The following is a 16761-nucleotide window of genomic DNA, read 5'->3' as shown; positions in this document are numbered from 1 at the left end:
AGATTATGAAGCGGCTTGATAGGGTAGACACTGAGAGGTTGTTTCCCCTGGCTGGGGAATCTGGATCATGTGGACACAGTCTCAGGATAAGGGGTTTGATCATTCAGGACTGAGAGGAGGAGAAACTTCTTCACTCAAAGTGTTATGAATCTTTGGAACTATCTACCTGAGATGGTTGTGGATGCTCCATTGTTGAATATTTTTAAGGCTGAGATAGACAGATTTTTGATCTGTCAGGGATCAAGAGATATGGGGAGCGAGCAGGAAAATGAAGTTAAGGCAGAAGATCAGCCATGATCGTAATGAATGGTGAAGCAGGGTTGAGGGGCTGTGTGGTTCACTCCTGCTCCTATTTCTTATGTTCTTACGGGACGTCTGGTGGTAGTGATAGGTGCTATATTAACACAAGTCTTTTTTTTATCATGACCTCAGGACATCCCAAAATGCATTACGGCCAATGAAGCACTTTCCAAGTGTAGTCACTGTTATAATTTAGGAGAAGTAGAAGATAATTTGTGCATAGCAAGCTCCCATAAACGGCAAGGTAATAATGACTGTATAGTCTGTTTTTAGTGATGTTGGTTAAGAGATAAATATTAGCCAGGTCAATAGAAGGTAAATGAGAGAAGGCCGGTTTACCCCTGGGAAGCTCCACCCCTTTACTCACCAGCTTCTCCTAAAAGCTTAGATCAGGAATTTTTCACACAGCAAATCAATGTGCCATTCCTGTGTGGTAACCAGCAACAGTGCACTTCCATTTTTCCATGACAGGCCATTCCCATTCCAAAATGCGACTTCACATCATGCAAACACTGCAACTATTTCTACTATAATATTCTTCCAGGAGTACTTATAATAGTTTGGGTGGGGGTTGGTGTGAGAGGAGAACGTGAGGTTAATAATTTGTTCTCTTTAGATTCTGCTGCAACCACGCGTGACAATCACTAATAGAGCATCTGTATTCACTCTCTTCACTTAACAGTAAGTAACGGAATTCTTAAAGGTTGCTGCTGATAAGACAACTGGGCTGTGATATCACATTACAGGATTGCACACCAACATATGGGTCCATGCAAATGAAACATGAGAGACAGATTTACTGATGGCCCATTTTGGTGTTTTAATTATTTGACCGGTTATAGAAAAGATATTTGCAGATGTCCCCTAACAGTTCAATGGGTAAACTCACAGCCTGCTGCAATCCTGAGCTACACAGACCAACAAACGCTTGGTTCAATCAGTGCTCTGGGTTGATTTAGCTGGTTTCAGCCAACAGTTGGGGGGCTGCAAACTCCCTGAGCTAGGAAAGGGGGAAATGACCTCTTTGATCGCTATCCGGTTAGCACTGCTGGAAAATGTGTGCATTCACATCAGGTTAGGGAGAGGGGCAGGAAGCAAATTCCTTTGTGTTCTGTGTAGCAAACTTGTATGTACAATGTCGCTACTCAGTGCAGAGGAAATCTTCTCTCCCCAGATCTGGACAGGATCAGACATCACAACGATGCCTCACATTGTCAAACAGCACACTGACACTACATGTTGCAGATCACACGTGGAGAATGACTGCTTGAACACGGTAACAGAGAGTCCCTCTGGAACTGTCCAACAGCACAAAGCAGGATTTGGGAGAGAATTTTGGAAAAGCAAAATCCCCCACAAGACTGTAGAGTATTTAGAGACAGTGTGAAGAAGCAGAGTATATTGAAAGCTGTTCTGCTGCAACCATTGACACAAAGTTTACTTCAAGAGTGCTAAAGTAATGAACTCTCCTGCTATACTACACTCTATACCGCGTCAAATAAGACTATTTTACTGAAAACAGGGCAGCTTCAAATTCTGAGAAGAAAATGAGGCAACTTCACAAGGACCACATCAAAGTATTTTGCGGGTAAGTAAGAATGGTTTAAATCTCAGCTCTTCAGTCTTCCTTGAGAAAAGCATGGCCGCAGTCCAGTGAGCCCGTCACAAATCACATCTTAATTAGTGCACCGAGACGCTCCTCTCTGTCAGCGTTTCTGATGAAGCTTTCTTTGTTGAGTCTTGAACTGTTTACATAGTCCCACCTGATTTACCTGCTTAAATGCACAATAAACCCACAATATTTTATCAAGGTGTAATCCTCAAGCAATCTCGCCTCTACTGAAACAAAAATGAGATTACAATAAGGTTAAACTTAGGTGAGAGTGATGAACCACTGACATACCCGACTCCAAACGTGGCATCACAATCCCTTGTTGTCTTGTCTGCGGTTCACATTCCTCTCTGCTGCTGCTGACTGTGAGGATCACTACAGTTTTCATTTACATGAGGGCAACACTCCCTTGTTTTGAATGTCTTGAAGAAAATATGTATTGCCAAATCTTTCTTTGCTGACATACAATGCAATGACAAACTGTGTCAAAATGGATCTGTCCTGACCTCTTGGCATCTTACAGCTCCCCTTCCCCCCACCCAACCCCCAAACATTCTTTTCCGATACCACAAGAAGCCCTACTGTAAGCAGTCTTGTGTCTTCTTTTCAAAAGTTAATTTTATGTTCCTGTTGGTGACAACTGGGCAAGCTGAGAGTAGATCATCTTTCAGCCGACTGAAGTTACTTTTCTTTGTTGAAGTACCAATACGAATTTTTCATCTGTTGTTTAGCCATCCTTGCTGCCTCTATGAAGGCCTCCTAATTCTAACGCCAGCACTGGTTACCTCCTGTGTGGTAGTTTGGAACACTCTTGACTCCCAGTTCTAAGTATAACTAGGGTATGAGTGAAAGTGCCAATTATTCCAAATTAATGGAAGTTTTGTGTTGTGGACTTGCACCAACTAAGAAATCAACCGAGACTTGATTTGACTAAGGAACTTTACAGATATCAGGGGTTATATCAATCTGTGTAGGATTCAAACCTGGATAAAAGGACAAGTGTTCATATTCACAGAAACATAGAAGCTGCAGGGCAGAATGAAGCACAGAGGCTCACTGCGTCTTTACTGGAGTCAGCTCTTCAACTGCAGCTATTTGTTTCAATGCCATATCCCTGTACTTTTATCCTTTTATATTCTGCCTTTTCAAATAAATTGTTCAGTTCTGTTTTAAATGATGTGCTGTCTCTGCCTCAATAGGCAAAATATTCTTTCTTGCGATAACTCAAAAAGATTTTCTTCTAACTTCTCCCATTGTGTTTCTAATAATAATGTTCTGAAACCATGTTCCCTTCTCACTGATTCACCAACCCTGCATTCATGTCTACTTTCTCAAAACCATTCAGAGTATTTCAATACAATTGTAAGGCAAAGGCTTTCACCTCAGGAGTTTGACTTCAAACCAGAGATTATCAAAAGATGTAAAATGGACAAGCCGTTCGAAGCATCGCAGGTTGCGGCAAAAATGCAGGCCAGCTCCAGGTTAGAGAACATCTGGATAACATTATCCGTGTGATCTTAGAAAGACTGCTTTTATATCAAAAGCACATCGTTAAATACTGAAAAATATTGGTGGTTCAAACCTTATGGAATATGAGCCTTTCTCTCTGATGTTAGGAAAATGACCTGGAGCAAGTGAACTGGTGACTGTTCACACGATATGTAAGGGGCAAAAATGCAAAACAGACAGCCACAAAGATAGATAGATAGATAGATAGAAAGAAAAAGAAAGAGACAGAAATAAAGAAAGATATTCAAGAAACAGGAAATCTCTGCTACTCTTCAAATAGTGCCCTGGGATCTCTTACATCTACTGAAAAGAGGAGACGGGGCCTCGGTTTAACATTCTCTCTGAAAGATGGCACCGCCGACAGTGTAGCACTTGTAGAACTGCACTGATGTATCAGCCTAGATTATGTACTCAAGTCCTAGGGTGAGTTGCAACCATAAGCTTCTGACTGGACAGATATGCGAGCTGCCACTTAGCCAAGGCTGAAATTAAAAATTAGGTTACTTTTTTCATACAAAGCATACCAAGCTTGTGGAATTAGTACTGGGGAAGGCTGCTGAAGCAGATTCTATAGATACATTCAACTAAATGTGTTTCTGGTGGGAGAATTAATTGAGGGATAGGGTCTGAAGGGTTAGATTCTGAAAAATAGGGTCAGAAAGGAATAGAGGGATAGGGTCAGAATGCTCATTAGGCCAATTAATTCATTAATATCTCCGATCCTGAACATTTGTCTGTTTTTAATGCTCTGTGATTAGTTTCATCGCAGTCGAGTTCTTTTTCATCCCTCATTGGAGGAGGATGCATACTTAAAGAGCCAGCACCAAACGCAGACTGCACTCACCCCTAACATTTATCTGTCACGCTCCTGATTTCTTGTTTCTGTGACTAACAAAAACATAGTTCTAAATCATTTAACGTATCATGGGTGCGACACACTGATAATCTTTGGCTACCCCTCACCGACATTGGCTTCACCCCAAAAGGCCAGAGGGGTAGTGAAATATGTATACGTGACTGTAAGCCTGTACAGACTACAGCAGCGGCATGTTTGATAAGTACTATGATGCGACTACACTGTGATAAGATTACATGTTATTGTAAAAATACTCTCTGCAGGCCAAGTACCTGACCCCTTGGAACAAAACCAATTTGGTTTCTGTGCCAAGGAATGTCACAAGTTTAGTCAGCAATAAAATTCCCAATGTCAGAGCTGAACCCTGCACTCCATCCTTAAACCCTTTGATTTGGCTATGTGCCTGACTCTAAAAACCTGTTTTTTTTGACCGTGCCATGGGTAAACTATCCAAAACCCTCTGTCCATCTTTCTCTTAATTTTGTCTGTCCCTTGTCCCATCCCCTCCTAAATGCTCTATCCATCGGATCATTTCTCTCCTAAATCTTCTACCCTTCATTCATCTCCCTCTTAAATCCTCTACCCCACAGTCCATTCCTATCCTAAATCCTCTACCCCTTGGTCCATCTCAATTCTAAATCCTCTCTCTTCTGTGAAATATTTTGGAAAATTTTATGATGTTAAAGGTGCTATACGGCTGCATGTCAGTGAAGTTAAGTACATCCCTTTTTAACTGATCTCAGTCCCTACTATCTGCCTTCTTCTATATTCGTTTCTGTACAAAAGGCATCAAATTTACATGTGTGAAAATGTCTCACCTATCCCTAAATAACTTCCCTTGATACTTGAAGCTTTTGTCACAGTGAACACAGAATTAAGAGCAAGAGTAGGCCATTCGGCCCCTTAAGCATGTTCTGCCATTCAATAAAATCATGGCTGATCTGAATGTGGTGTCAACTCCACTTTCCTGTCTACCCTCCATAACAATTGACTCCCTTGTCGATCAAAAATCTATCTAACTCAGCTGTGAATATATTCAATGACTCAGCCTCCACTGTTCTCTGCAGAAGAGAATTCCACAGACTAACGACCCTCTGAGAAGAAAAATTTCTCCTCATCTCAGTCTTAAATTGTAGACCCCTAATTTTTAAACTGTGTCCTCCAGTTCTAGACTCCCCCACAAGCCAAAACATCCTCTCAGCATCCACCCTGTCAGTCCCCTCAGGATCTTATGTTTCAATAAAATCACCTCTCATTCTTCTAAACTCCTATGAGTATAGGCCCAACCTGTTCAATCTTTCCTCATACAGTAACCCTTGTGCCACAGAGACATACGGAGACCAAAACTGTCCACACTGCTCCAGATGTGGTCAAACTAAGGCCCTGTACAGCTGTAGCAGCAATTCCTTACTTTTATACTTGATTCCCCTTGCAATAAACAGCAACATTCCATTTGCCTTCCTAATCACTTGCTATATCACAGAATCACAGAATAATACAGTGCAGAAGAGGCCCTTCAGCCCATCGAGTCTGCACAGATGCATTAAAGACACCTGACCTGTCTACCTAATCCCATTTGCCAGCACTTGGCCCATAACCTTGAATGTTAAGATGTGCCAAGTGCTCATCCAGGTACTTTTTAAAGGATGTGAGGCAACCCGCCTCTACCACCCTCCCAGGCAGGGCATTCCAGACTATCACCACCCTCTGGGTAAAAAAGCTCTTCCTTAAATCCCCCTTAAACCTCCCGCCCCTAACCTAAACTTGTGACCCCTCGTAACTGACCCTTCAACTAAGGGGAACAGCTGCTCCCTATCCACCCTGTCCATGCCCCTCATAATCTTGTACACCTCGATCAGGTCACCCCTCAGTCTTCTCTGCTCCAGCGAAAACAACCCAAGCCTATCCAACCTCTCTTCATAGCTTAAATGTTCCATCCCAGGCAACATCCTAGTGAATCGCCTCTGCACCCCCTCCAATGCAATCACATCCTTCCTATAATGTGGCGACCAGAATTGCACACAGTACTCCAGCTGTGGCCTTACCAAAGTTCTGTACAACTCCAACATGACCTCCCTGCTTTTGTAATCTATGCCTCGATTGATAAAGGCAAGTGTCCCATATGCCTTTTTCACCACCCTACTAACCTGCCCTTCTGCCTTCAGAGATCTATGGACAAACACACCAAGGTCCCTTTGTTCCTTGGAACTTCCCAGTGTCAGGCCATTCATTGAATACTTACGTGTCACATTACTCCTTCCAAATTGTATCACCTCACACTTTTCAGCGTTAAATTCCATCTGACACTTTTCTGCCCATTTGACCATCCCGTCTATATCTTCCTGTAACCTAAGACACTCCACCTCACTGTTAACCACTCAGCCAATCTTTGTGTCATCCGTGAACTTACTGATCCTACCCACCACATAGTCATCAATGTCGTTTATATAAATGACAAACAATAGGGGACCCAGCACAGATCCCTGTGGTACGCCACTGGACACTGGCTTCCAGTCACTAAAACAGCCGTCTGTCATCACTCTCTGTCTCCTACAGATAAGCCAATTTTGAATCCACCTTATCAAGTTACCCTGTATCCCATGTGCATTTGCTTTCTTGATAAGTCTCCCATGTGGGACCTTGTCAAAGGCTTTGCTGAAATCCATGTAAACTACATCAACTGCACTACCCTCATCTACACACCTGGTCACATGCTCAAAAAATTCAATCAAATTTGTTAGGCATGACCTCCCTCTGACAAAGCCATGCTGATTACTCCTAATCAAATTTTGCCTCTCCAAGTGGTGATAGATTCTCTCCTTCAAGTTTCCCTACCACTGACGTGAGACTCACTGGTCTGTAGTGCCCTGGCTTATCTCTACAACCTTTCTTAAATAGTGGGACCACATTAGCTGTTCTCCAGTCCTCTGGCACCTCCCCCGTGGCCAGAGAGGAATTAAAAATTAGGGTCAGAGCCCCTGCAATCTCCACCCTCGCCTCCCACTGCATCATGGGACACAAATCATCCAGACCTGGAGATTTGTCTACTTTTAAGCCTTCCAAAACCTCCAATACCTGCATACCAACTTTTTGTGATTCAGCAGTATCTCTCCATTCAAATAACGTAGTGCTTTTCTAGTCCTTCTGCCAAAGGGGACAATTTTTTGCCCATTCCATTCACTTAACCTATCGAAATCCCTTTGTAGACTTCTTATGCCCTCTTGACAGCTTACTTTCCTACCTACCTTTGTGTCATCAGCAAATTTAGCAACCATATATTCAGTCCCTCCATCCAAGTCATTGATATAGATTGTAAATAGTTGAGACCCCTGCACTGATCCCACTTGTAACTCCACAAGTAAGTCCACTTGTAATAGTGAACAAACTCTCTGTATCAAGTGCATCATACAAAGGGCTTTATCGCTGCTTATATCATTAAGCAAACAGTCATTAATCCAGGAAGGGATGGAAACTCATAAAATGCAGGAAAGCAGAATTTGGAATTTGAAAAAAAGTGGCTTGGTTGAAAAATAGGATTTATTAATTTTACTATCTGTAAGGAATGATACTCTTTAAAGTCAGGAGGCACTTTGTGATATCAGCTGTGATAATCCGAATATAATATAACTGCAGAGATTTATTTCAAGACTGAATAATTGCTTGTGACCAGAACATTGATAACCTATGTGTAACAAAATTCATTGCTGTCTAGCTTAGAAGTACCGGGCTTGTGGTTTATCAACCAATGTCACTTCATGTGATCTGACAGCAGGTATGGATATGGGGGTTCAGGGAAAGAAGAACATTGGTAGGTTACATAAGCCTTGGCTCTGTGTCACAAGGCTACGCTGGAAATTCTTGTATTCTGTATAGGGATGTGAATGGATGTTGCAAGTATTTTGAGAGCGCTAGTGCTCTCTCACTGTTCAACTACACACATCACTACACAGCTTAGAGTCATCAACTCATAGATAAATCGCCAACTCTAAGTTTCTCCAGAATTAATTACATTTGAATTTTAAAGTTAAATTAAAACATCTATGTTAGATATATATTTAATCAAGACAATTTATTAAATCCTGATAGAACTTTGGAGATAAAGTAAATGCAGACTTGTAAATTATTATAAACAGAAAATGCTAGTAGTTCACAGTTGGTCAGTCAATTTGTAAAGAAATAAGTCGTTCTGATGAAAGGCACACACCTGAAATGTTATAACCTGCCTTCTTTCTATGCAAATGCTGACTGACCTGCTGTGTATTTCTAACGTTTTCTGTTATTTCAGATTTCCAGCATTTGCAGTTTTCTTCTTTTTTTCACTTGTAAATGTAGTTTTAAGTTCTTCAATTATCAGAAAGTAAGGTGATAAAGTGGATTAACACACACTGGGCTTTCAGCTCTGGGAACTTGGTTCAACTCTAGCCTATGCCTATGAGGTGAACAACTCTTCCCTTCGCTGGCTGGAAGGATGCTATTTGATGAGTTAGGGCAATATCAATCCAACTTCTAATGTGAGTGAGCCCACAGAACAAAGTAGTGCCCAATTTGGCAATTTCAGATCCACAATTTACCATACAATGAGTTCCTGATGCATATTATTAACAAAAAATGTTGATCAGAAAATAGACAATTCCCAATTGAAAGGGAGGAAAGCTTTGAAGTTCAATCATCTCAGCAGGTTCTCATATTTCTCCACAAAACTGGGGATTGGGAAGAATTACCAAAGGACTGGGATTGAGGCCGGGCTGCTATTTTTACTAGGGCTTCCACATATTGCAGTGAGATTTATTTTTAAAAAGGTGATGGGAAAAAAAACAGAAGATAGCTTTTTAAAAAATTTTATTTAGAGATACGGCACTGAAACAGGCCCTTCAGCCCACTGAGTCTGTGCTGACCAACAACCACTCATTTGTACTAATCCTACATTAATCCCATATTCCCTACCACATCCCCACCATTCTCCTACCACCTACCTATACTAGGGGCAATTTACAATGGCCAATTTACCTATCAACCTGCAAGTCTTTGGCTGTGGGAGGAAACCGGAGCACCCAGCAGAAACCCATACGGTGACAGGGAGAGCTTGCAAACTCCACACAGGAAGTACCCAGAACCGAACCCGGATTGCTGGTGCTGTGAGGCTGCGGTGCTAACCACTGCGCCACTAGAACTGGATAATAATGCAATTCAATAGAAATAAAAGACTGATTTAGGGCTACAGTAATGACAGTAATTCTGAACCATTGTTTCTATGCAAAAATGTGGTATCAGTGCTCAAAATGATTTTGTGGCTTTACTAGTCCAGGATCTCAAACGCTGTAAGTATACACATCCTGCTTGTATTTGAGGCTCAGAGCCTCGCTGCTGCAATACCCAGGTTCTACCATGAGAGGACTCCAGTGACCTGTCGAAATCCAACATTCCACAGTTAGTTATCTTGGATTGTGCTGGTTCAGAACCTCAGAGAAACACTGGACTTTGGGCGAATGGAATTTTCGTCACTTGAGAAATGTTATTTTTCGATTGTAGAACTGACGTCTAGATTAAAAATTGTTTCATAACTTAGTAATTTTGATATATGGAAGTCGAGATCATAAACATTGTAAATATTCCTTGACAGCCCTGTTTTTGACATGAATATCTTTCAACAAAATAATACTCTGATCCCAATCGGATGACAAATAGCACTTTGTGAAGAATATTCTCACCCTCCATTCCCTACCTCCCCTCGCAAACAAAATCAACATTGCCGATGAGACTTGCGATATCTGCACAAATGATTCCAACGCAAAATGATCAAGTTTCTTCCTAAAACATTTTTATCCTTCAAGCCAGTCACATAACATTAACAGCCACATCTAAAATTTAATCTCCCTGATTTTAACAGACAGCAGATGACACAGTTATTACCGTTAGATAATGATATTCTCACAGCAGAGACACCAAACACCCCGTCTGAGGGTTAACTGATGAGTTACCACAAGTGAGCAGTAGCATTGTGTTTCAATGTAGTGAAAACCATAATTGCTGAACTCACACCTGTTACCATGCGACGCATGAGCAGCAACATCTCAGCTCAAGGAATATTGTAAATAAAACTGAGATTGCAGTGGCTGCACCAGAAACTTAAAAGAAAACCTGGGGATGTTGACTCACCTTGACAAGTCCTTTCATTAGTCAATAGTTTGTAGCCTTTCTTGCAGCTGCACTCAAAGCTTCCAATGGTGTTCCTGCAGACATGGTCACAGCCACCGTTGTGCAGACGACATTCATCAATATCTGTATGGGAGAGAGAGGTATACAGAATGAGAGAGAGGCAAAGAGAAAGAGAACGGGAGAGTGAGAGGAGACATAGACAGAGAGGGGCATAGAGCAAGATGGTGAGACAGACAGAGAGTGACAGAGGCACAGAGAGAGGCAGAGAGAAAGAGAACGAGAGAGTGAGAGGAGACATAGACAGAGAGGGGCATAGAGCAAGATGGTGAGACAGACAGAGAGTGACAGAGGCACAGAGAGAGGCAGAGAGAAAGAGAACGAGAGAGTGAGAGGAGACATAGACAGAGAGGGGCATAGAGCAAGATGGTGAGACAGACACAGAGTGACAGAGGCACAGAGAGAGGCAGAGAGAAAGAGAACGAGAGAGTGAGAGGAGACAGACAGAGAGGGGCATAGAGCAAAATGGTGAGACAGACAGAGAGTGACAGAGACACAGAGAGAGAGAGACAGAGGCATAGAGAGAGCGAGAGAGAGGGGCATGAAACGGGATGGTGTAAGAGGCACAGAGAGTGAGAGAGAGGCATAGAGAGTGAAAGAGAGAGATACAGAGTGAAAGAGGCATTGAGAGATAGGGGCATATGGCGAGACAGACAGTGACAGAGGCATTGACAGAGTGAGAGAGGCAGAGAGAGAGAGAGAGAGAAGAGAAAAGCAAAGAATTGCACAGTATTAGTACTAGCCTCATGACAATTCAGTGAACAGTCACACATTCAATGTATCTAAATATATCACTGAAGAGACATGGGTGCCTGTTTTTGCCCTGACCCTGGTCATGTTCTCACTCCTGGACAGGATACGAGAAAAATCTTGCTGTTTGACAAGCAACTCTTCTCTCACCTCTCCTTTTTTCCCAATCTTTCTTATTTTACTCCATGTTATTGATACTGCTATGGCCACTATTCCCCTGAATTTTCACCTGTAGGTTTGAAATACAACATTCATTACCTCCTTCTTCTGATTATCACTCTATTACAATCAAGGCACACTCTGCCATTTATTATTCAAAATAATTCTTATTAGGACCTCAAAATCTGTGGTACTAAAAATATTCCCTTCTTAAAATCAATTTGGTTTTAAAGCCCCTGCTTGGGATTGTCTATCCTCTACTTCCAGATATATTCAATGTTCTCTCCTACTCTTTCCAGCTTTGATGGTCTTCTGCATTATGGACCTTGGCTCCTTCCTTTGGGTTTCCTCAATATTAAAGAAATATGGTAAAAACTCTCCCAAGTCATTCCTTCCACAATCATTTATTACAATATATGTTTTCTTCACAATATTACAAAGATTTCTAGCCTGAATATTGCAACACAATGTTGGTTCTGAATCAAAAACACAGCACACTTGTTTTTGTGTGTTTGCTTGCAGTAAATGAAGTGACAGGCCTGTAATCCAATATATCTAAGGCACAGATTCTAGCTTTTAAACCTTCAGATACAACAACATATCTTTGGGCAGAAATATAAAAATTGATTGAGCAAAGAGTTACTCATGTAAGGATATAAAGGAAAAGATTTCCTCCAGTCGCACAGCTTAGAGGGAACATTGGCACAGACCACCAGTTCAACACAGGAAGGATTCCATACGAAGAAGAGATAAGAAAGGTGTGAGAGAACAGGAATATTATGTTAATGAGCGACTTCAATCAACAAATTATAAATTGGGGAAATCCAACTGGTTCAGATTCCAAGTTGGTAAATGTTACGCATGACTGCTTGATGACTCAGTGAACAGGGAAAGGCATAAGTAGCAGTGCTAATCTAGACCTGATAGTCATAAATGATGTACTACAACAGAAAGAGGACTGTCAGAGAAGAGATGCGAATATTAAAGGATTACATAGACCTAACAGCACAGAAATGGGCCATTCGGCCTAACAGGTCTATGCCTGTGACTATGCTCCACACGAGCCTCCTCCCACCTTACTTCATCACATCTTATTACCATACCCTTCTATTCCTTCCTCCTTCACATACTTATCTAGTTTCCCCTTACCTGCATCTATAATATTCGCCTCAACCACACCATATGGTAACAAGTTTCACATTCTAACTACTGTCTGGGTGAAGATGTTTTTCCTGAATTCCTTAATAGATTTATTAGTAATTATCTTTTATTTATGGCCCCTAGTTTTGGACTTCTCCATAAGTGCAAACATCTCTTTCTCTCTATCCTATCAGACCTCATCATAATTTTAAAGACCTCAAAGAGGTCACCTCTTAGTCTTCTCTTTTCTACAGAAAAGAGCCCAGCCTATTCAATCTTTCCACATAGTTGCACTCTCTCAGTTCTGGTATCATCCTTGTAAATCATTTTTGTACTTTCTTCAGTGCTTCTGTATCCTTTTTGTTGTATGGAGGCAGAAAGATGTAAACAGACCTGAACCTGAGGATAAGAACAAGTTAGCAAATATTCTGAATAATTACTTCCTCAAAGTATTCACAAGGGAAGACTTCAACAACAAGTCCTCCCCTCAAAGAAGAGTACCAAGGCAATAACCAAAATTTGGACATAAATGAGATTGAATTACTAGACAAGCTGGGAGGGATTAAACTAAACAACTCCTGGGGTTAAACGGTCTTTATCCCGGAGTATTGGGAGAGACTAGTGAGGAGATTTGCAAAGCACTGAATGTCATTATGAGGGAGTTAATGGACACTGGGGAAGTGCCATTAGATTGCCAATATGGTGCCCAAATTCAAATAGGGTAAAATAAAGCAGTCACAGGGAACTATAGATCAATTAGTCTTCCTTTATTTAATTGTAGAATAATGGAGTTGATTATTAGGAGTAAATTTAAGGATTATCTGCTAAACAGCCTGACAAACATCTGTCAACATGGCTTTAGATGGGGAAGATGCTTCCTGACCAACCTCCCTGATTCCTTTGAGGAAGTGACAACCCAAGTTGACTCTGGTGAACTCGCCAATATGGTACGTTCAGATTCCAAAAGACATTTGAAGTTCCACATAAAAGGCTACTAGTTAGGTTCAAAGTTGTGAGAATTCAAGTTAAAACTTGGGAATAATAAGAAATTGGCTGAAGCAAAATGTACTTTGGGCACTAGTTAGTGGAACAATGTCAGGGCCATTGAAGGGAAGGGGAGGTACTGAGCAGGATACACCAGGGTTCAATTTTGCAGCCACTACTGTTTCTAATTTGTTTCAATGATTTGGATTCAGATATCTATCCCAAATTGGTCAAATTTGCAGATGATACCAAACTATGAGGGGTAGCAGATCAAAGGAAGCAACCCAGAATGAGTTAAACAAGACATGTGAGTGGGCCGCACAATGACAGATGAAACTACATGCAGATGAGTGTAAAGCACATTACATAGGAATGGAAAATAGGAAACTTATTTGCTCCATGAATGATGTTGAACTAGCTACAGCTAAAGGATTTTAGCAAACACAATGCTCAACATGTTCAGCCAATGCAGAGCAACAAACAAAGCCAATAAAATGATGAACTATGTAGCCAGAACGGTAGTATACAACTCCAAGAGGTCCTGATCAAACTGTACAGTGCTCTTCAGACCACACCTTGAGCACCTTGACCTGGTCACCGGGTCACAGGCGAAATATTCAAGTCCTTGAAGCAGGGCAGAAAACAGCCTCAAGGCTAATCCCTAGTGAGTTAGGAAGAGAAATGGAGAGACGTGAATTTTAAACCTGGAAAGGAGGTATCTATTGTGGTAAATGAAGTAAGTAGTATGAAAAGTGTTTTGATTACTTTCAATTAAACTGTGTAATAGGACAAGAGTACACTAGTCCAAAATAATAAAAGGTAATTTTAGGACCTCCCAGAATTTATATCATTAGGTCAAGTGTGGAAAAAATCTTCTTCTATCATGCAGATATTTTTTGGGAGGGTTTTGTAGTATAAGAATGTAAAGGGTTAATGCCGAAGACAGAGAGAGAGAGACCACTCCCACTGTACGAGCGATGATGTAACAGTCACATGAGATAGGCTTGAGAAGAAGGTATAGCAGCACAAAGGATGCGAGTTTAGTGGCTTGTGGAGAGTGTATATAGTAACTGTAAATAATAGTGTTGTTAGTTAGCTTTTATCAGAGTCTAAGATGTTCTTAAGATTGCTCTACAATGCTACAAATACAAACTCAACAGCACAGCAGGTTTAAAAACATTGTTTAGTATCATTTACTCTGTAGGAAAAGTGATCGCTGCACTGCTCCTGGCTGTGGCCAATGCAGAACAGAAAATATCAGAGGAGGTGATGGAAAAACCATGGAGGTCCGACTTGTGTAGTTGCAGAGAAACCCCAGGCTCCAATCTTGAATTCAGGTTCCTATACTGACCGCATTGATTTTAACAGAAGTCATTTATAAATACAATGGCATCATTTGGGGTGGGTTATTTGTCAGGCTCTGGATTACACCTGTCTGATGAACAGGTGAAATGACCTCTGTTACAGGGCAGTAACCAATGCCCCCTGTTACAGGGCAGTAACCAATGCCCTCTTACAGGGCAGTAACCAACAGCCCCTGTTACACAGCAGTAACTAATGTCTCAGTTACAGGGCAGTAATCAATGCCCCCCTTTTACAGGGCAGTAACCAACAGCCCTGTTACAGGGCAGTAACCAATTGCCCACTTCCCCCCCTCCCCCACCCTGTTACAGGGCAGTAACCAATGCCCCTGTTATAGGGCAGTAACCAATGCCCCTGTTAAAAGGAAGGAACCAATGGTCATCTTGTTCACATGTATGGAAAGTTTTAACTTTTTGTTTGTGACAGGCTGATAGAGAAATCAAAGCTTCCCAAACACTGGACATCACCCTGCTTTGAAAGGTCTCACAGATCTGAACCTTTTTTTAAAAAAAATTCTCAGTATAGCTTCCCATCAATAAGCGCAATTTTGTTTTTAGTCGTTTGGGGGATATGGGCATCGCTGGCTAGGCCAGCATTTATTGCCCATTCTTAATTGCATTTGAGAAGGTGGTGGTCAGCCGCCGCCTTGAACTGCTGCAGTCCTTGGGCTGTAGGTACACCAACAGTGCTGTTAGGAAGGGATATTCAGATTGCAATGAAAGTTGATTTGAAACATTTAATAATCTAGCAGATATTATGAAGGAATATTCACTCCTACATAGCAGTGAATTGGAGAGTTATATGAGACTGGCAGTCACTGAGTGATTTATGCACTTCTTAATGACTGAGCTACTTGTTCTGAAACACTCTAAAGACTGGATTTATTGGCAGTTTGTGTTTCACTTGATGAAGGATAATGGACTGCGTGCGGGGACTGGGTAACACCAGTTTCACGCAGCTTTTAACCTGGCAGTTATTTCCCTTTATACATATGCAAAAGATATATTATTAATAAAAACTGCATCTAGAAACTGTCCACCTGCAATACTTTAATCATGTCTCAATGGTGATAATCTAAAGATTTTACAAATGATAACCTATTTTTTCCTTGAACCTTCATATTTGTTTAATCTGTACCAAATTCAAACTGGCCCAATTACTATTGACTCAAACATAGCACGTTTGTTTAGATGCTTGCAATTGCATGTTGGCGATAAACACAGTGTAGGTACACTGTCAGACAGTACATTACAGGTTAGCATAGATTTACTTCACAAGGATGTCGATACAAATGGGTGCATATGTCAGGTTGATAACACAAGTGAGAACCAGGCTGAATATAGACAGTTCAGAGGGGAAGTGAAAAAAGAAATAAGAGAGAGGCAAAGAAAGAGTATGAAAAGAGATTGGCAGCGAACATAACAGGAAATCTAAAAGTCTTCTCGAGGGATATAAACAGTAAAAGAGTGATAAAAGGAGAAGTGGGGCCAATTAGGAACGAAAAAGGGGATTTAGGCATGGAGGCAGAGGGCATGGCTGAGGTACTAAATGAGTACTTTGCATCCGTCTTTACCAAGGAATATGATGTCAAAGTCATAGTGAAAGAGGAGGTAGTTGAGACACTAGATGGGCTAATGAGGTATTAGAAAAGCTGGTGACACCTAAAGGTTGAGAAGTTACCAGGACCAGATGAGATGCATCTGAGAATACAGAGGGAAGTAAGAGAGGAAATTGCAGAGGCACTGGCCATAATCTTCCAATCCTCCTTTGATACAGGGATGGTGCCAGAGGACTGAATTGCAAATATTACACCCTTGTTGACAAAAAGGGTATAAGGATATGCCTAGCAACTACAGGCCAATCAGGTGGTGGGAAA

At 41.3% G+C, this 16761-nt stretch overlaps 1 protein-coding gene across 2 annotated transcripts in view; it reads right to left on the bottom strand.

Moving 5' to 3' along the window:
* Positions 1 to 16761, bottom strand: part of LOC137383822 (signal peptide, CUB and EGF-like domain-containing protein 3) — a 424809-nt gene that overhangs the window by 96197 nt on the left and 311851 nt on the right. For both annotated transcript variants that reach the window (XM_068057091.1, XM_068057092.1), the window contains one exon: positions 10434 to 10556. In XM_068057091.1, the coding sequence (XP_067913192.1) occupies positions 10434 to 10556 (123 nt within the window). The remainder of the gene's footprint in view (positions 1 to 10433; positions 10557 to 16761) is intronic.

The sequence above is a fragment of the Heterodontus francisci genome, chromosome 25 (genome assembly GCF_036365525.1).
Source record: "Heterodontus francisci isolate sHetFra1 chromosome 25, sHetFra1.hap1, whole genome shotgun sequence".
NCBI classification, from domain to species: domain Eukaryota; kingdom Metazoa; phylum Chordata; class Chondrichthyes; order Heterodontiformes; family Heterodontidae; genus Heterodontus; species Heterodontus francisci.
Note: the sequence above shows the minus strand (reverse complement) of the source record. Positions and strands in the feature narration are given on the sequence as shown.